General features: G+C 39.7%; 1 protein-coding gene across 1 annotated transcript in view; it reads left to right on the forward strand.

The window, feature by feature from the left end:
* Window positions 1–17,555, forward strand: part of LOC145164617 (uncharacterized) — a 37,435-nt gene extending 19,880 nt beyond the window's left edge. Inside the window, exons 3-4 of the mRNA XM_079083324.1 lie at window positions 11,487–11,750; window positions 16,861–17,555. Coding sequence (XP_078939450.1) covers window positions 11,729–11,750; window positions 16,861–17,555 — 717 coding nt within the window. The 5' untranslated portion in view covers window positions 11,487–11,728. The remainder of the gene's footprint in view (window positions 1–11,486; window positions 11,751–16,860) is intronic.
* Window positions 17,556–22,816: the final 5,261 nt, after the last annotated feature.

The raw sequence follows: 22,816 nt of genomic DNA on the forward strand, positions 1-22,816 counted from the left end.
GCGAGCTACTTTTCTAAGATTGATCTGAGATCCGGGTATCACCAGTTACGGGTGCTTGAGGCGGATGTTCCGAAGACAGCCTTCGGAACTCGTTACGGACACTACGAGTTCGTAGTGATGCCATTTGGATTGACTAATGCGCCCGCAGTATCCATGGACTTAATGAATAGAGTATGCCGTCCTTACTTGGATCAGTTCGTCATCGTTTTCATCAATGACATAGTTATCTACTCTCGAAGTAAGGAGGAACATAGTGATCATCTGCGACAAGTCCTAGGAACCCTACAAGCAGAGAAGCTCTATGCAAAGTTCTCTAAATGCGAATTTTGGATCCGAAGAGTCGAATTTTTAGGACACGTGGTTAGCAAAGAAGGAATCCACGTGGACCCATCCAAAATTAAAGCTATTGAGAACTGGTCAGCACCAAAGACGCCTACAGAAATTCCTCAATTTCTTGGCCTCGCTGGCTACTACCGCAGGTTCATACAGAACTTCTCTCGAATTGTGAAACCTCTTATGACATTGACCCAGAAAGGTGTGGCCTTTGACTGGAAAGAGAAACAAGAGAACGCGTTTCAAACGCTGAAGCGAGCCTTATGCACCGCACCGATATTATCCCTCCCCGAAGGGATAGAAGACTTTGTATTATACTACGATGCATCCAACCAGGGGCTCGGCTGTGTTCTGATGCAACGAGGTAAGGTCATTGCCTATGCCTCAAGGCAGCTGAAGACACACGAGGTCAACTACACCACTCACGATCTCGAATTAGGAGCAGTTGTGTTTGCTCTGAAGATCTGGAGACACTACCTGTATGGTACGAAAAGCACTATCTTTACAGACCACAAAAGCCTACAACACATATTCAACCAGAAGGAGGTCAATATGAGACAACGGCGGTGGGTCGAACTACTCAATGACTACGAATGCAAAATTTGTTATCATCCGGGTAAAGCCAACGTAGTAGCAGACACCCTAACTCGGAAAGAGTATTCTGGTCGAAGAGCCAAGTCATTAACTATGACTATCCATTTGCATCTGTCCACACAAATTAAGGAGGCTCAGCTCGAAGCCTTGAAACCCGAAAAGGTGACAGCTGAATCCCTACGAGGGATGGATAAGAACTTGGAAGTCAAGGGTGGCGGAGCTTTATATCTCATGGACCGGATCGGGACACCGAGACACGGTGGCTTCAGAGACTTGGTCATGACCGAAGCACACGACACTCGATATTCCATCCACCTAGGTTCAGATAAGATGTATCTGGATCTTAAAAAGTTATACTGGTGGCCTAACATGAAAGCAGAGATTGCTACCTTCGTGAGTAAATGCCTTACTTGCGCCAAGGTCAAGGTCGAATACCAGAAACCCTCAGGTCTACTACAACAACCAGAGATACCAGAGGGGAAGTGGGAGCGGATCACAATGGACTTCATAACCAAGTTACCCAAGACAACGGGTGGACTTGATACCATTTGGGTCATCGTCGACAGATTGACCAAGTCCGCGCACTTCCTACCCATCAAAGAGACCGACAAGATGGAGAAGCTCACAAGAACATACATTCGGGAGATAGTACGACTGCATGGTGTCCCTATTTCCATTATCTCCGATAGAGATAGTAGATTCACTTCGAAATTCTGGCAGTCGCTACAATGCTCCTTAGGAACGAGGCTGGACATGAGTACAACCTACCATCCACAGACCGACAGACAAAGTGAGAGAACTATCCAAACCTTGGAAGATATGTTACGAGCCTGTGTGATCGACTTTGGGAAGGCATGGGATACTCATTTACCCCTTGTCGAGTTTTCCTACAACAACAGTTATCACACGAGCATAAAGGCTGCTCCATTTGAAGCCCTCTATGGCCGAAAGTGCAGATCCCCTCTGTGCTGGGCTGAGGTGGGTGACACTCAGTTAGCTAAAGGACGAGTTCCTGACAGCACTCTCACGGGTCCGGAGATCATTCGGGAAACGACAGAGAAGATCGTTCAGATTCGTGAACGATTGAAAGCCTCTAGAGACCGACAGAAAAGCTACGCAGACAAACAAAGGAAACCCTTGGAATTCCAGGTGGGAGACCGTGTAATTTTGAAAGTCTCACCCTGGAAGGGCTTGATACGTTTCGGAAAGCGTAAAAAGCTAAATCCAAGATACATAGGGCCTTTCGAGATTCTCGCTAGAATCGGCCCTGTAACTTACAAACTCAACCTACCCCACGAGCTTAGTAAAGTACATCCTACTTTCCACGTCTCGAACTTGAAAAAGTGCCTATCCGACGAGACTCTTGTAATCCCACTCGACGAGATCGAGATCAACGAGAGCCTCAATTTCGTGGAAGAACCTGTAGAGATCATGGACCGAGAGGTCAAGCAAACGAAGCAAAGCTGTATCCCAATAATGAAGGTTCGCTGGAATGCCAAGCGGGACCGGAATTCACTTGGGAGCGAGAGGATCAAATGAGATTGAAATATCCTCATCTTTTCGCTTAGTTATTTGTAATAACTTAGTTGCTTAAACTGTAATTTCGGGACGAAATTCCATCTAACGGGGGATGATGTGACAACCCGAAATTTCAATCTTGTACAAACCATTCAATCCAATCAAAGTTAGACTTGTTCCTGCTAACTTCTAGCACTATTTTGAGTCTCTTTGAGCATTCCGAGCCTAGTATATCCAAAGAATGAGTGATAGGAAGTGTCCATTGAAGTTGTAAACTATCAAGCAAACCATAAACCCTCTAAAGAGGTGTTTACGGCCAGGAACCATGAGTTTACGGCCGTAAACACCATGCTATATATATGGTCCTTAGTCATTTTTCCTTCATTTTCACCATTCCAAGCCCAAGAATTCGGAATTCTCTCTCAAGGATCTTGAGACTTTTGCTTCCAAACTTCAAAAATGTAAGTGATTCCTTCCCTCTATGTGGTAATACATCTCTTCTTCTTGATTCACTCTCGAATTCATCCACAATTCTCATCTTTTGAGTCTAGATCTTCAAGATCCTCAAGAACACCAAGAACACTTAAGTGTTTTGGGCCGAAAACACCCCCATTTGCCTTCAAAACGTAAGTACACTATCCTTAACTTGTTGTATACTTGAATCAGTTGTTAAACACCTTGTTAACATCAATAAATCTTGAAAAAAAGGGTGTTTACGGCCAAGGCAATCTCCCTTGGCCGTAAACCCTAATTAGTGGTGCAATGTTGCCACAACTCCTTCCTAAGCCTTGGATCTAAGTCTAGAACACCTCAAGGAAGAACATAGGACCTTAAACACACAAAATGGTACAAGATACCATGAGTTTACGGCCGTAAACTCATTGGGCCGTAAACCCATGGGCCGTAAACACTTTGGGCAGTGAACCCATGGGCCGTAAACTCCAATGTGAGGCCCTACAACCCTTAGATACAACCCTTTGCACTTCTAGCACTTGAATCAAAGTGTTTTCCATGTCCTAGGGTGTTTATACTTGCTTAATTAGTTTTTTAATCACTCATTAGATACATATATGTGTCATTATATGTTAAATAGGATCCGTGTGTACTCAAGTCCTCACTTGACACTTAGCATCCTATCCAACACTTCCATCCAAACCACTCACTACAGGTGAGTTCATACCCCTTAATCAACCTTTGAAATGACTTTAAATGCTTTTATGGGGGGGAATACAAGTTGAAACATTCTAGTTATTACATTAATCACATGTGATTAATAACTAGAATGAACAGAAAGATTTTCTATTACTGTCAAATTGTTATCAAACTTATGGATTTCAAACACTTCAAAACATTTTATTAAACTCTTTTAAATGCTAAATCCTTTATCAAACTCTTTTAAACTTATATTATTGTCAAACTCATGTCTATATAGACATATATATATAAGTAAGATTTGAAGAGCTTAGGACTGATAGCTCACTTTATTTCATGTTCCTTGTTTGGTTGTGGACTTAGGGTATCCTGTTATTTGTCCGAATGTCGTTGAAACCTTAGTTATATATCATATATATGTGTTTAGATATAAAAGCTTTTACTTCAGTTCAATACCTTTGGGTAGCAAAGGCATACAAACAACATTACTAGTAAACTATAATAGGTATAGTTTAAGAGATTACTACTCACTATTACTAGTACAACGAAGCATTCAAGAGTTAGTACATTTACAAGTCATCACAAACATACTACAACGAAATACAATACACACTAGTCACTATACAAGAGAACATATTATACACTATATAAGAGAATATACTATACACTAGTACAGAGAGGACATTACTACACTATGACTTACTATACAAACATTAGAATACGATAACTGGAATGTGACACGCTATTTAAGGATATAACGAGACAGTGTTGTATCATATTGTAACCAGAGTCTCCTGGAGGGAGAGCGGGTATTGTGTGTATAGATCGATACGGGACAGACACTCCCACACCCCGACTGCTAGCTACAGTCCCAGCCGATAAGGCCAAGGGGTGACAAAATGTCACCTCACTACATATGACACCGTAGGGTCATCCTTTATTCAGTCGTCGATCAGCATGGTTACATACGAGTTCACAATTAAACCTTTAATTAACCGACTAAGGATTAAAGGCAAAAAGACTCCCCGAGGTGTATTGTACATTTAATACTACCTGGAGTCTGTATTTTATTACTTTATAGCCAGCAGTGTCACTGCTGAGGTAAAACATTATTTTCCCTATTACACTTACTTTGTGATCTTCTCACATATATGTTAATGAAAATTATACTTTGATAATGATAGTTATACTTGGGAAAAACTCATACCTTTACAAATGAACAGACATACAAAAGACGGGCCTTGGTAGAAGACTACATTTCAGTAGAAAATATAGGATTTTCTAGGAAGTACAAACAATTGCAACTTTTACAAGCATTCACTTACATTACGTTGTTACAAACATTTTCATACAAGCAATGACACTAAATACTTATGAACTCACCAGCTTTAATGCTGATAAACTCCTTCAAAATAACTTGTATTCTCAGGTCATCGGTAGACAGGTACCGATGAAGCTTTTGAGAAGATGGAGCATTCAAGACTCATCTTTTATTTTGACTCATATTTTTGGTGTCTTATAAACTATACAGAACACGCTTGTATTAAAATTATTCTATTAATGCAATGGATGTTGTTGCTTGTTTACTATTATGCATTGTCATGATACTGTACATGACGTCCTCCGCCCCAGAACGTTTCCGCCGTTCCGGTTTTGGGGTGCGACAACTTAGTGAAAGCGTTTCCTCACCATCATTTTTATGAATCGGAGAGAAACCTTATGACACTTAGATTTTATGGTGTATGTGTTCCTTTCCATGTGAATTTGTCAAAACCATAATCACAAGACAAGGTTAATAACAAATCCAAACTCATATGGACCGAACTTGTACAGTCTTAACTTCTTGCAACCTGGCAGCACAAGAGCCTGCCATTGCTTCCAAGTTGTTATGCAACCAGTTGAGAACTCTCAGAACTCACATGCAAAGCCAACTTCAACTGGAATGCTCACAGAAATAGGAATATGTCAACACGATAGGTTATAAACCTCAAGTCGTTTGCTAGTGATAAACTACAGGTTTTATTCTTGTTTAGTTCTTGAAACTCTTTCAGGATCTTTTAGACTCCCACTGTCCTCTTGACATATAAGACTCTCTTTCCAAGACCCATTCCTTGACAAACAAATATTCAAGAAAAACACTTCACATAATTGGCCTAAGTTGGTCTCTGTTTTATCCAAAACATCACAGCTTACCCAACTTCAAATGTACAAGAGTAGAACACATTTTACTCTTACATTTGACTAGTTTTAATAAACCTTTCTTTAAGATGTGTCACTCAAGTTACAATCTTGGAGTATGACTCTAAGACTTGTTTTGGAACTAAGTATGAGTCATATTTTGATTTAACCGATTCAACAATTCACGATTCCTCTTCTTAGTCAAACAAATGCACTAAGATGTCCTTAGAGAATCAATTGTGATATGGTTTCATCATCATTAAGATGATCATAAAACATGATACTAAAGTACTCTCCCAACTTTTCAGATTTGAGAAATTTTTATCTTTCTGCCAAATTTGATTATTCTCATTCGTTCTGCCATACATAGAAACTTTTCCAATGTTTCAGAATTATACTTAAACTTGTAAGTATAACCATATTTACTGAACTTCAGTAAATCATGACGAATAATCTTATTGATCTTTGTGGTGGACTTGACCAGTGCACAAGAATGTGTACTCGATCCCTTAGTCCTTTACTTGACTCACATATACATGTGAACAAGGAACTAGTATTAATTTTACAAAGATGAAAATTCTCATTCACCATATAATACAACTTGCATAATTCCAAGTTTCTATCCAACTAAAACTTGGTTGATGAGAATCTTTCCTTGTTTGGTAAATTATGACACTACCACAAACGAAAGAATCAAATCCATTCTCCAATGTTGCTATTAATGGAATCATATAAACAATAATTTTTTTCACAAATTCCACTGTAAGGATATTTTAAAATAAATAAAAATGAAACTTTCCTTTTATTTAAAACTTGCAGAAAAAACGTATCCTTACAATGCAAATGCATATGGAAACTATGTTGTTATCTATTCCTAAGCAATCTATCACAACTCTTAAGCAACAGCTCAAAAATTCTAATCACCGAACCATGCGATCGAAATACATCTTCTCGATCAGAATCAGCTTACTCTTCTTTAAGCTTCCTTTTTTTTCCTTTGATTCTTAAAACTTCAACATGTGACCCACCCACATCATGTAATAAGAATCTCCAAATAGGAACTTAATAGAGTTAGATAGTGGACTTACCTGAAGTAGAGTCAAACTTTTTGACTTGACCAACCTTATGATCTTTCAGGTAAATAGGGCAGCTTTGCAACCAATGCCCCTTTCTTTGGCAATATAAGCATATGGACTCTTTGGGAACGGTACACGAGACTGTCTCAGACTTAGCCTTTCTCTTTACCATTTGGTCAACCGAGTTGACTATGGCCGATCCCTTTCCATTGGGAAGAGAAAGCTTTTCTGGATTTTCAATGTTACCATTGTCAATGTCCATGGAAGTTTGGGAAGTTGATCTTCTAATCAAATTTGCTCATTAAGGGTCATGTCATGGTCTGTTTCATAGTAGTCCCAAAGGAAACTCACTATGTGACTTAGAAAGTGATTGAACAACCAACTTTCTCAAGACTTTGACACCCAACTCTCCCGGCTTGTCAATATGTGACTTCATCTCCAAGATGTGAGCACACATAGACCTTGCTTGCCAATAGGGCTTGAGTGACCTTGAACTATTCAAGAACTTGTGGGTTAGGGAGAATAATTGGAGGAGGTGAAGAAAGAGAAGTATGATTTCTATGAACCAACCATGGGACATCATCTTCATTAGGAAAGCTTGTTCCTAGGGATTTGGGAAGATCATAGTTGTCTGAACCAGACATCTTTTGGGAGATATTCAAGATAGTTGATTTAAAGTCCTTAATATAACACCCAATATGAAATATTAAGGCTAGGACCCAACACAATATTTTATAACTTGGAAGAGGGATGTCGTAATCCAAGCTATAAAATATTTGAAGTTAGGCGAATGACGATTCACCAATTTCCACCATGAAAAACGAAATAATTTATTAGCTTTTAATTTGATTTGAAACTCCTAGATCTTTTGAGATTCATTGAACTTTTCAATGGCATGTTTCAATCTCGATTGTGCCCTCTCAAATTTTGTGACTGGGATGCCGAGGATCACAAAACAAGGTGTGAATAACCATGCAAATATACTTGGTACCCTTAATATTTACCACTCAATCGATGTGCCGGTTAACCACACACACTCCACCGATACTATGATAAACATTAAGTTACCCTTTTCCTACCTTGTTAAATCCAGGTTAGCATTCCGGTTAACCACACGCGCTCCACTAACGACTTAAGCAAAATGTAAAGTGTAATTTCATGGGGGGTTAGCACCAAATTCACATTTTCCTAAAGTAACTAAGATTGGGAATTTATAAAAGGTTTAGTTACTTTATATTTATCATTATACTTATAATGAAAATTATAGTCCTTGTCCTACCCGTTCGGATAACGACCCTCCACCAGTCAAGGAAGTGGTGGGTGAGAGTGGACACCCATTAAGCTGCCATTTTATAGGCAACAACCTTATACCCCCTTATAGACTGGCTTCGTGAATGTGACCTACTAACGGTAAGACTGAATTTCTCTTATATATATATATATATATATATATATATATATATATATATATATATATATATATATATATATATATATATATATATATTTTATTAACTTATAATACTATAAAGTATAGGGGTTGAATTTTAACTTTTAAAACTCTAGGGTTTGGAATTAAAGTGTGTGTGAGACTTTACAAATTCCAAATCTTGAGGGGAAGTTTTGAACTATTCAAAAACTTTTGGATTTTCATAACTTAAGAGTTTAATTAAGGTTTTAAAAACTTTAATGAAGAGACTCTTGAACATCCATAACTTGAGGACAAGTTATGGAGTTCATAAAACAAAAAGACTCTTCACTTTTTGTAACCTATGCATTTTAATAAATCTTTAAAAGAAATGACTTTTGGTAATCCACAACTTGAGGACAAATTATGGACTCCATTAAAATACATTTAGATCAAGAATTAACTAACAACAATTTACAAATAATTCCTATGATCTACCAAAACTCATAAGTGTATGAACAATCATATCAACAATTTCAAGAATTACATAAACACACATAAAGCTTGAAATTTTGATAACAACTTTGAAATTGGTTTACCATAATCATTACCACATCAAAAACAGGTTTTATAAGTCCAAAACAGTTTAAGGTAATGATTCTAGACTAATTCCAGCCTTAAAACTCGAAGATATGCTGTCAGGGGTTCCAACTCGTCGAGTGCATGAACCAACTCGACGAGTTGGATGAATTTAGGCATAGACTCGTCGAGTCCCTTAATGGAATCGGCGAGTCAGTTGTCCAGACAGCATACAAACTTCGATTTTTAGCAATTTGCATCAAGTATAAAAGAAAACAAGCCTAGGCTCTGATACCACTGAAGGGTTTTGAGCATTCTAACACTCCTATGGTGTACATGCAACCCTATAAACCTTGGATCTATGTTTTCTCTATTATACATGCAAATATTTGATATTCCAAGGTTTCATCCTAACTAGCATGATATGAAGCAACTATACTACAAAAGCCTAGTTAGATGACATACCTTTTGATGTAGCTTGAAGTCTTGAACTTTAAGATCTTAGGCCCAATAGTGTGGAAGCCTCAAGTGGAATCACAAATCACCAAAACACCTTGGAAAACTTGAGAGAATAGCAAGCACTTCTAGAAATCGGCCCACCCTTTGTACTCACACACTAGTGCCAATTTCAAGTGCCAAGGACCTCTTTATATAGTATGGAGGATTAGGGTTTCATCCATGTAAACCCTAATACCCATGACCTTTCATTTCCACAGGATCCATGGGTTAAAACTCCATGGACTATCCATGCAAGCTTAGCCCAACCTAAATGAACTTGGCGCATACTATATATAAGATTCCATATTTAATTAGTTCCTTTTGATCACTAAATTAATTCTAAATTAATTCTTGATCAATACTAATTAAATAATATGGTTCCATATTAATATATTAGAACTTATAATATATTAATATAAATCATAAACATACTATTTCTCAAAAGACTATCCATATAAATTGTTTCGGTGAAGTGCAACCCAAATGGACCATGCCCAATCAGGTCAAGTACATACCAATTATAGTTATGGAATTAGACACTAATCCAACAATTAGTTTGTGTGATACTGCAAAAGCTATTTGGGATAGGCTCAAGGAACTTTACTCCACTGATTCAGATCTTGAACACTCTACTCAGACACTCCTGCTTTCGGAGTTTGGTGCCTTCACACAAAAGCCTGAAGAAAGTCTAAGTCAAACATTCAATCGCTACAATCATCTTCTCAGTAAGATGATGAAACATGGTATTGGAAGTGAAGTAATCGAACAAAAAGTCACACATATGAATGGGCTTCGATCTGAGTGGAAGGCAGTAGTTTCAAAGGTCAAGGCGCATGAGCAGTTCAAAAATTATACTTTAGCAAAGCTGGTTGGAATCCTGAAGGCACATGAAAATGAGGTAACAAAAGAAGCGAAAGTTGTATCAGGAATGGGATCTCTGGCCCTAGTTGTGAAGGTCAAGAAAGTTGTAGAAGAAGGTTCTGAGTCCGATCTTTCAGAATATGAGCTTACGAATGAAGAATATGTTGCATAAGCTGTCTAAGTCCATAACTATATATGGTATATACTTGACCCGGCTTGGCATACTCCATTTGGGTTGCTCGGCATCTCAACAATTAGATAGATACAATGAGAAAAAGGACACTTATGGTTTGTTAATATATTATAAGTTCTAATATATTAATATGAAATCATATTATTTAAATAGTATTATCAAGGATTAATTTGGAATTAATTTTGTGATCACAAAGAGACTAATTAAATATATGGGGATTGATTTGTAAATCATTCATTCTTATGTAGTGGTCTTATGGTTCATGATTCATTAGATTGGGCTAGGACCCATTGGGTGCTCCATGGATGCTCCATGAAGGTTGTAACCCATGGATCATGGGGAAATTAAAAGCCATGCACATTAGGGTTTACATGGTGTAACCCTACATGTGACATACTATATAAGCAACCTCATATGGAGCAAAATTGACAACTATTACAAGACAAGGAGGGCTAGCCGATTTTGTGATCAAATTGTTCTTCTCTCAAGTTATTCCAAGAGTTGTGGTGTTGTGTGAAACATTTGAGGCATCACATTTGGGGTGCTAGGCTCACAAGGTCTTAAGGAATCCAAGCAACAACAAAGGTATGTAATTCTACTAGTTTTTTATATCACAAGTACCCCATGTGATGCTAGTTGGGATGAGAACCTTGGAAAATCAAATTTGCATGAATATTAGAGAAAACATAGATCCAAGGTTTCTAGGGTTGCATGTACACCATAGGAGTGTTAGAATGCTCAAAACCCATCAGAATATGCATTAATGATGTCGAAACCAAAGCGGTTCGCAAAGAAGAAGTTTCCATCCAACAAAAACCGAAACTGGCAGGGTAACTATAGTTCGGAGAAGGTAAAAGAGGAAAGTGCGAACGGTTCTCAAAAGGAGGAAGACAAGAAGGAGAAGAAGCTCATGGGTGACTCTGGCTATGACTGCAACTACTGTCATGGTAAAAACCACCTGGCCAGGGAATGCATGTTGCGAAGGTTGAATGAGAAAAAAGAAGGAGAAGATGATGAAACTTACTACATGCGAAAGCTCAAAGAGATCAAGAAGAAAAAGAATACTGATAAATCTATGTCTGGTTTAATTGTGCAGGAAAATGATGATCAGAATGAGTTTAGAGGAGTGGAAGTTTGGTCCACTGATTCTGAAGATGACGAGGTTCGTAGGCCCATGCATGACAAGGCGTTCGTTGCGAAAGAGGAGAGTTCGCAGTTCAGAGGAAGATGCTTGATGGTAACAAATGAGGTGTCACAGATGTAGGGAAATGCCCCTGATGGTGGAAGAGGAGATGATAGCTGTTTCGCAACAAGGCCAGTTCCTGAACAAATCAATGAATGCGAACAGATGATAAGCAAGGTAAATCTTATTCTTGAATCTCTAAATATACATGTGTCTAGATATGAAACTGAATTAAATGACTTAAAATTCACCTTTTCAAGCATTAGCGATAGTTTAAAAAGAACTCGTTTGACAAACACTAACCTAACCGATCAAATCAGCAGGGTTTCTTCGAAAAGTGATGAGAGGCGCATATGGATAGAGAAAATTGAGTCTGATTTGTCTAAGTCTAGGGATCAATTGATTTATTTGCAACGAGACAATTTAATGCTTTTGAAACAACGTAACATTTTATGTTTGATTGCTAAAAGGCTTTATTTCAATATTACTCAGTTGCACCTTGATTGTGAGATTGGTAAGAAAATTCACAAGATGATCTTACCATTTCTTGAATTAAAGGAAGACGAAATTGACGTCGATTGTTATAAGTGTGAATCCATTGTTTCGTCTAACGAAACTTCTGATGCTTACAGGGTAGGACTGGAAAGAATTGAATCATACATTAAGTCCAAAGACCATAAAAACATGTTAAAACAACTGTTGGATGAAAATGACATGACGCAAATAAAATCTGATGCTATACAAAGGTTCGACTCATTGAGTGCCAAATTGAGTTCACATAATAAAATTAATGTTGAATATACATCTGAATTCGATGAGGAAAGTGATATGAGGGAAATTTATGTAGAGGATGAGGTTGATTGCTCATAATTTGTGAAAAATGAAACTGAACCTGCGAAAGCTTTAATTTCTGAAAAATCAGTTGACTTCGCACGTATTTCTCAAGATAAACCTGAAATTTTAAAAGCTAAAGCAATGGTTTTTCCTAAAGTGCAAACTGTCCCTAACCAAGTATTTGCTACTAAAGGACTGGATAAAAACCAAACAGTCGAATTAACATCCCTCGTAGATGAAGACAACAAAGCTGGATGTGATGAGTACTTCTGGTCCGCTCCAATAGACAATGCAGACGAAACCTTAGGTTTGTCAGAAAATACCTCTTGGAGAGTGAAAGGAAGATATGTGGCAGAACCACTGAACAATCGCTCAAGCTATGAGAAAGGAAGTCCAAGTGGAACCAAGGACATTCAAACCGAACCTACATCAGTGAAGAACGAATCTCATGTAAGAAAGTCAAAACCCAAGGCAAACATCCACAAATCCTCAGAGCAACTTGTAGCTCAAAAACGGAAAAGGAATGCGAGATATCAAAGAAATCTCAGTGAAAGGAAGCAGTTTTGGCAATCCCAAAATCCCAACTTTGTTCGAAATCAAAAGCCTTCAAATCAAAATGCGAAAGCTCCTTCGCACCATCACTTTCGTAGTCCACAGGATTCTAAACAAAAAGTTATTCTAAAACCTGCCTTTTCAAAGAAGCCTGTGGAGAAACCAAAACCTCGTCGATGTGAACCCATGAAAGCTTCATCCAAAGAGGCTAAAGGAAAAGGAAAGTTAGTCTCAGACTATAAAATCCCAACTAAAGAATCGGAAACTAACTCAAAGAAAGTTGAAAAAGAGTTTGTAAAGAATCAAATCAAACAACTTTGGGTTCCTAAATCTGCTTGATTTTCGTAGAAAATACATGACGAGCAGTTTGACTTTGAATGGTACATCTGTTGAGTTTTTTATACTACAACATCCTATGGTGCACATACAACCCTAAAAGCTTTGGATCTATGTTTTCTCTAATTATACATGCATATGGTTTCCAAAGCTTTAAGCCTACAACTAGCATACAAATAACATATGTATAATAAGACAAGTTTTAGACATACCTCTTGATGTTGTTGATGTTTCTAGGGAAGACTTTGGCCTTTAAGAACTTGGTGCCCCAAGTGTTGCACCTCAAATGGAATCACAACTCACCTAGGACAAAGGTGACTCTTGAGAGAAAATATTCATGCACCAAAAAACACCTCCATGAACTTCAACAACTAGAAGTATATCATTTTTAGGTTATGGAGCTTATATTTATATGTAGGATTCCAAGAGTCATGGGTATAACCCAAATCTATACCCATGTGTTTTATGATCCATGGTTCATGTGGCCCAACTCTTTATGTATCCATACATAAACTTAGTCCAATATGGATCATAAGCCCAACACATATAAATATAACCAATTACCATAATTAGTCTCCATAGATTTAATTAGTCTCTTTTGATCACTAAATTAATTCCAAACTAATTCGTGATCAATACTATTTAAATCATATGATTTCATATTAATATATTAGAACTTATAATATATTAATAAATCATATGTAACCTCTTCTCAAAAGTCAATCCTAACAAATTGTCCTGATGTTTGTGACCACCCGATATTTCGAGTCAATGTAATGTTCAAAAAGTCAAATATTATAAACTATTTTGAATCAATAAAAATAGCGTCAAAAATGAAGTGTTCTAAAGTCTCAATTAGGATACAGAAAGTGTTAGATATCACGCTAAGGTTCTCAGAAATATAAAGAACACTCAAATCCGAGTTATAACAAAGAAGTTATGACCAATCGAAAATCCGTGACACAACTAGTAAAACACTGTGAAGCGTAAAAAGTGAAATTTCAATAAAATACTTTTTAGCCTTAGGTATCTAAACGAAAGTCGTAGATCAGGTTAAACCGTGAGCATGCATAAAAAGAACGCCCAAATCTGACTTCGTATGAGGAAGTTATGATTTTTCTAAGTTTCAGAACAGCAGTAGACAGCTAAAAACTCGAAATAGAGATCGAGCGACTTTTAGCCAACACGACCTAAATGACTATCGAAGATCTCGTCAATGGTAAGACAACGGTAAAAAGACAGACGAAAACGGACGTCAGATGAAACTTATGAATTTTTAACGGATTTATCCTGTCCCGGCCTGTTAAAAATATATTATTAAACATAAAGTCAAAATTTGCTGATGAAGTCTAAATGAGAGTTGAAGACTATATTCTCACCTTCACGTGCATATAAAGAACGTCGAAAACGGAGCTCGTACGCGAAAGTTACGGATTTTACAAGTTTTGGGCACACACTTCGAGGCGGGTCCGAAGGGAACGCCCTGCGTTCCGAGGGAATGCGCCGCGTTCGTGCTCGCAGACCTGAATCTTCGCCGTCCCATCCGAGGTTCGTAACCGATGACGTAATTCAGCTTCGGAACGCGCTGCGTTCAGGGGAACGCCCTGTGTAGGGGGAACGCCCTGCGTACGCAGCAGGAACGCCCCGCGTTCGCACCATGACCAGCCCCTATAAATAAGATGCGATGGTTCCGACTTCCCTTGCTCATTTCCCTTTTCTCTCTCACTTCTACTCTACGTTTAGCATCCCGAGACGACCCCGACACCCCGGTTACATATCCAAGTTCCGACGAAGGTCCGAAGCTCCGAGAATCCCAAGAAACTTACCACTTCCCGGTCCAAGCGCTACCCGAGTAAAGTCTCGTTTTCTTCAAATCATCACACTTTCCAGGTGAGTTCATACCCCTACATTTTCACGTCTTTTTCATGTTTTAGGGGGGAAATACAAGTGAAACACGAGAAAAACTTAGGTTAAAATACGCACCGTTATATATGGTTTCGAATATTTTACATACATCCTGCTTATAAATGTTAAACAACGTTAATACCCAAGTTACACCTTACATGCAAAGTTGGTATTACGTCAAGTTTTTATCACCAAATGGAACACACCTTTGAAAAACTATAATAGGTATAGTTTACGAAATATTCATGACAACTTCACATAAACACGATAAAAAGGAAATACTTTTATTTACAAGTAATGTGGACTTTTCATTCCGTAAATTTATTGATACTAAGTTTTGTGAGACATCCGGCTTCACCGTACTCTCGAGTACGCATTTCAAGTCCTGTATTATAAACCATAATCTCTTGTAGGGAGAGTGTGATACTTGTGTATAGATCTATACGGGATTGACAATCCCACACCTAAACTGTTAGCTACAGTTAGACCGGCAGGTCTGGGGTGACAAACGTCATAGCACGGCAACGCCTGAAGAACGTTGTTACAGGCAGTCTGGGTCAATAGCATGGTTATAAATCTCACATGGAATATCGAAATATTTTCATTTACGAGACTCTTAAATGCCTTCAGTGTTACATTATATATGTATAAATCCACTTTCACCATTTTAGCATGAAAGATACTATTGCATTTCAGCCTTTGGAACCTTTTCAAACTATCACACATATATAGAAAATATTGGATTTTCTGGAAAACACGTTCAGTTATTTTTACCAAAAGACATACAAATTTTAGTACAAAAACGCTTATGAACTCACCAACTTAATTGTTGACACTTTTTCAAAACTACTTGTATTTCTCAGGGAATCAGTAATACAGGTAACCATCAGCTTTTGGAGAGGGAACGCTAAGGCGTCTGTTATCAAAAAATTTTAAATCATCATATTTTTAATATTCTTTTGAAACATGTATTACATGCAACGATGTAACTTTTATTATATTTATGATGGTTGTGTTACTTTCTTTACAAATATTCAGTTGTTATGATACTACGTGAAGTCACCCACCCCGAATGTTTCCGCCATTCTGGTTTGGGGGTGTGACAGATTGGTATCAGAGCATTGTTTATAGTGAACTAAGTATATCGAACCACATAAGATATACAAACTATAAATGCAAAGGGACTAAAACCCTCTGACAAAACGTTTTCATAAACGATACTTTTAATAAATTAAAATGGTATTTTTTTTATATAAAAGTATAAGTACACGCATGCATCGGTCTCGTATCATAACTAAAATTTTACAAAAGTATTAAGGCAAGTTGTGACACTACGATTAGGCCTCGGGGTATGTAAGCAGATCGAGAATAAATATAGCCTGATCAACTATATTTATCCTGGATGTGACTAACGTATGTCGAGGAATGGTCGTAGTGAGCAACAAGTCGAAAACTTACCAAACGAAATACTAGAATCAAACTTACAAATTTGAAATACTATTGGAGTATTTTATAATACCATAAGAACTATAATAATCATGCGAACCTCGATATTTAGGTAAAATTAGGAATCGTCAAATAAATAAAAATTTTATTTATCAAAAGTTACCTTTTACTCCAAAATTTTTATATAATTCTCTTGCCTCTATTTCTCGTCTAGACAAAATGGCAGGATTTCACATTCCCGGGGATCCCTACTACCCTAACCAGGGTAATGGAGGCTGGATTGAGGAGGACCCAGAGGAAGATCCCGAAGAGATCCCCAAGGAAGAGCCAGAAGAGGATTCCGAAGAGGATCCCGAGGAAGACCCAGATGAAGAGTCAGGAGAGGAAGGAGATGGTGGGAGCACTGACTCGGAACCCGAGGTCTACAATCCTCCCCGAGGAGCAGCAAATCCCCAAAGGAACTTCCAGGGCCCGACGCCCCGCTGGGCTGTGGATCTGAAGCGATGGAGCAGGGAGCAAGGGCAACGCCCACCCTACGACATGACACGAGGCTTTTATAACCTCAACAACGGGGGTTCGACTGACAGGGCACTCCCTGTCATGGTTCGTCGCATTGCCAACCAAGGCGAGCAGGAAAGAGTAAATGCCAGCCAACTCTTGGACATTGGGGCCACCGCTGCTGTCACTGCGGTACGTCTTCGTCGTCTGGACGAAGAACATGAGCGGACAATAGAGCACACCTTTTCCCTTCAGAAGGACATTACTGCTACTAGAGCCGAAGTAAGGGAATTCCGTAAAAACCAAGCCACAATGGAGAGGCGCATCATCGAGGCTGAACGTCAAGTAGCCCGAGTTCAGACTTCCACAAACAGATATCATGGTCCGCAGCGTGCCACCCGCTCGGAGTAGATCACGTACTTCTGGCGCTATATATATATATATATATATATATATATATATATATATATATATATATATATATAGCGCCAGAAGTACGTGATATATATATATATATATATATATATATATATATATATATACTTATCGACTAAGTGTTGGGGTTACTCTTTCCTTTAAATGTAAACCCGACGGATTGTGAGTACACAATTCGGGGGCCCGAATGCTGTCAAATTTTCCCTTTATCATTGATGTACCCTAGACCCATGTAAGGTCAAATTTTCCTGATCGTTGTGTCAAATATTAATATCAATGAGAATGACACGCATTTATTATTTCCTTGAGTATACCATTAAGTTCTTTAGATACTAAGTAAATCACACAATTATTATTGAAAGTTTCCCCTTCACTTACAAATTTCGGTAATGTTCGGAGCGCAAAACATAGGATACTAAGACTTTCCATAATCATTTCTGAAGACTTATCAAGAATTCGTATCTTAACTTATGGCAGAATCATGCCACCAAGAAGAAATCCTCGACGCTTCAATACTACAGGAGCACCAACACCACCACCACCTCCACCTCCGTCGATGGATGCTGCTACCTTTCAGGCCGCTCTAACAGCTGCCGTAACTGCAGCAATGGCTCAAATGAGTAACAACGGATCAGGGGGAGGAATAAATAGCTCTACTAATGGCCAAAACCAGGGACGTTCCGGGGAATGTACTTATAAGGACTTCTCCAACAGCAAACCCATCCCCTTTAATGGAATTGGGGGAGTAATGGCTGTATCCCAATGGATAGAGAAAACGGAAGCCGTGTTCGAGATATGCTCATGCCCCGAAGAGAGCAAAGTAAATTTTTCCGCCTGTACTTTCTCCGAATGAGCCCTAACGTGGTGGAATGGACACGTCAAGTCACTAACTCTGGTAGTGGCAAACTCCATGGGTTGGGAGAACCTGAAGCAAATGCTACTGCGACAGTAGGGCCCAAGGGGCGAGATCCAGAAGCTTGAACAGGAGCTTTTGGGATTGTCTATGGTGGGCTCGGACATCACAACCTATACGAATAGGTTCAGTGATTTGACAATACTATGCCCAGGGATGATGGCCCCAGAAAGTCAGAAGGTGGAAAGGTATGTATGGGGGCTGTCGCCCCAGCTTCAAGGAAGTGTTCTAGCTTCCAAACCCACGACGTTCGACAGTGCCAAACAACTGGCACAGTCCCTCATCGATCATGGGGTCTGCCAAGATGTCACGACCGTCATCCCAGACCCAACCAAAGGAAGCAACAACAATAACAGCAATGCCAACAACAACAAGAAGAAGAAGTTTTGGAACAAGAGGAAAGGTCAAACTTCGCAAGAACCTTCAAAGAAGCAAATAGTGGTGGTCCATGCCGCTACTTCCCCCACTGCTGTCCCTGTTACCCCTACGCCGGTAAAACAATATGCTGGAAACCTACCAAAGTGCAACAAATGCAATTACCATCACAACGGGAATTGCCGGGAGATGCACTGTAAAAACTGCGACAGGAAAGGGCACACTGCTCGTTTCTGTAAGGCACCAGCGCGACCAATCACCCAAGTTCCTGGTACTGGAGCGAGCCAGGCATTTATGGGTGTGGGGAAACTGGGCACTACAAGAGAGATTGGCCTAAGGCAAAGAATGTTGGCGGCGTAGGAAGAGTGCTGGCAATAGGGCAGAACGAGGCAATGGCCGATCCCACAGTGGTTACGGGTACGTTTCTCCTCAACAACATTTATGCATTCATACTCTTTGACTGTGGTGCGGAGAGAAGTTTCGTGAGTCATAAATTCAAACACTTACTTAATCAAAAACCCCAAGCACTTAATAAGATCTTTACAGTAGAAATGGCAAACGGTAAGACAGAAAGCACAAACGATATGTACATAGGCTGCACGTTAGATTTAAATGAACACTCGTTCCAAATCGATCTAATGCCGATCACTATAAGAAGTTTTGATGTCATCATCGGTATGGATTGGTTAAACCTTCACCATGTCGATATACTTTGTCACGAAAGGGCCGTTTGCATTAATCTGCCAATCGGCAAAACTCTTATCATTTATGGGGATAAACCCGGTACCAATTTACAAATCATCTCTTGCGTCAATTCCCGAAAATACCTTCGCAAAGAATATCATGCCTTCCTAGCCCACGTGGTAGACAAGAAACGAGAAGTGAAAGACATTAAAGACATTCCGGAAGTCTGCAATTTCCCCGACATTTTCCCTGAAGATCTTCCAGGAGTCCCACCAGAACGTCAAGTTGAGTTCAGGATCGACTTGATTCCCGGAGCTACCCCAGTAGCAAAATCGTCGTACCATCTAGCACCGGCAGAAATGCAGGAATTATCCAGCCAACTGAACAAGCTTCTAAGCAAAGGATTCATCAGACCGAGCTTCTCACCTTGGGGAGCACCGGCTCTGTTCGTAAAGAAGAAGGACGGATCTTTTCGCAAGTGAATCGATTACCGGGAACTGAACAAACTCACGATCAAGAACCGATACCCCTTACCGCGCATAGACGATCTGTTCGACCAACTACAAGAAGTGAGCTACTACTCAAAGATCGATTTAAGATCTTGGTATCACCAGCTGTGAGTCCTGGAAGGAGACATTCCCAAAACGACATTCCGAACTCGCTATGGTCACTACGAGTTTGTAGTGATGCCCTTTGGATTGACAAATGCACCGGCGGTGTTCATGGACTTGATGAACCGAGTGTGTCGTCCTTTCCTGGACAAATTTGTGATCGTGTTCATAGATGATATACTCATCTATTCAAGGAGCAAGGAGGAACATAGCCAACACCTCCATCTGGTCTTAGAAACATTAAGGACAGAGAAGCTATACGCAAAATTCTCAAAGTGTGAATTTTGGATTTGGAAAGTAGATTTCCTAGGTCACGTGGTCAGCAAGGAGGGGATACCCGTGGACCCTTCCAAAATCAAGGCAATCGAGAACTGGACAACTCCAAGGACTCCAACAGAAATCCGACAATTCTTGGGCCTCGCTGGGTATTACCGGAGGTTCATATAAAACTTCTCGAAGATTGCTAAGCCACTTACCACCCTGACTCAGAAGAGTGTAACCTTCAGCTGGGGAGAAAAACAAGACGTTGCATTCCAAACACTAAAGCGAGCCCTATGCAACGCACCTATATTATCTTTGCCAGAAGGAACAGAAGACTTTGTGGTCTACTGCGATGCGTCAAACCAGGGACTTGGATGTGTCCTAATGCAACGAGGGAAGGTCATCGCATACGCCTCGAGACAACTCAACACGCACGAGGTCAACTATACCACGCACGATCTCGAACTAGGAGCAGTCGTTTTCGCTCTAAATATCTAGAGGCACTATCTCTACGGCACGAAATGTACAATCTTCACCGATCATAAAAGCCTTCAATACATCCTCAATCAAAAGGAACTCAACATGAGACAAAGGCGATGGGTAGAACTAGTAAATGATTACGAATGCGAAATTTGTTATCATCCCGGGAAAGCTAATGTAGTAGCTGATGCCCTCAGCCGAAAGGAATACTCGGGCCGCCGAGTGAAATCTTTAACTATAACGATCCATTCACACTTGTCCACACAAATCAAGGAAGCTCAAATAGAAGCCTTGAAATCCGAAAATATGGTGGATGAAGCCTTAAGAGGAATGGATAAGAATCTTGAAGTCAAGGATGACGGAGTTCGTTACTTCATGAATCGGATCTGGACGCCAAAGTTTGGCGGATTCAGAGATGTTGTCATAAATGAAGCCCATAAGACTCGATACTCCATACATCCTGGATCGGATAAGATGTATCTAGATCTCAAGAACCTGTATTGGTGGCCAAACATGAAAGCCGAAATCGCTACCTATGTAGGCAAATGTCTGACTTGCGCCAAAGTCAAGGTAGAGTACCAAAAGCCCTCTGGATTGTTGCAACAACCGGAAATACCCGAGTGGAAGTGGGAGCGGATAACCATGGATTTTATAACCAAGTTACCCAAGATAGAAGGTGGACTTGACACCATATGGGTGATCGTCGACCGGTTAACCAAATCCGCGCACTTCCTACCAATAAAGGAAACAAATAAGCTGGAGAAACTAACTAGAACATACATCAGGGAGATTGTACGACTGCATGGGGTACCAATATCCATTATCTCGGACCGAGATAGTAGATTCACCTCGAGGTTCTGGCAGTCACTACAAAAATCTCTAGGAACGAGACTGGACATGAGTACCGCCTACCACCCACAGACCGACGGTCAGAGTGGGAGGACCATTCAAACCTTGGAAGATATGCTAAGAGCTTGTGTGATCGATTTTGGTCAAGCTTGGGATACCCATTTACCATTGGTTGAGTTCTCATAAAACAATAGCTATCACACTAGCATCAAGGTCACTCCATTTGAAGCCCTCTACGGCCGTAAGTGGAGATCACCCATGTGTTGGGCTGAAGTGGGTGACACGCAACTAGCAAGAGGTCAAGTACCCGACAGCACTCTCACTGGAGCGGAAATCATAAGGGAGAATACAGAGAAGATTGTCTAAATCCGAGAACGACTGAAGGCTTCAAGAGACAGACAAAAGAGTTATGCGGATAAAAGACGGAAACCTTTGGAATTCCAGGTTGGGGACCGGGTACTATTGAAAGTCTCACCCTGGAAGGGTTTAATACGTTTTGGAAAACATGGGAAACTAAACCCAAGGTATATCGGACCATTCGAGATCCTTGCCAGGATCGGCCCGGTGGCGTACAAACTTCGATTACCGCAGGAACTCAATAACGTACACCCTACCTTTCACGTGTCGAACCTAAAGAAGTGCTTATCCGATGAGACCCTCGTCATCCCTCTGGACGAAATTGAAATCAACGAGAGTCTCCACTTCGTAGAAGAGCCAGTAGAGATCATGAATCGGGAAATTAAAAGAACTAAACAAAGCCGCATACCCATTGTGAAGGTCCGTTGGAATGCCAAGCGAGGACCTGAATACACCTGGGAACGCGAGGATCAGATGAAAAAAAACGTACCCACATCTTTTTCCTAGTCCATAAACTCTATCTTAGATTAAAATTTCGGGGTAAAATTCTCTCTAACGGGGGGATGATGTGACAACCCGATATTTCGAGTCAATGTAATGTTCAAAAATTCAAATATTATAAACTATTTTGAATCAATAAAAATAGCGTCAAAAATGAAGTGTTCTAAAGTCTCAATTGGGATACAGAAAGTGTTAGATATCGCGTT

This window comes from Lactuca virosa, chromosome 3 (assembly GCF_052849685.1).
Source record: "Lactuca virosa cultivar CGN04683 chromosome 3, Lactuca_virosa_CGN04683_v6, whole genome shotgun sequence".
NCBI classification, from domain to species: domain Eukaryota; kingdom Viridiplantae; phylum Streptophyta; class Magnoliopsida; order Asterales; family Asteraceae; genus Lactuca; species Lactuca virosa.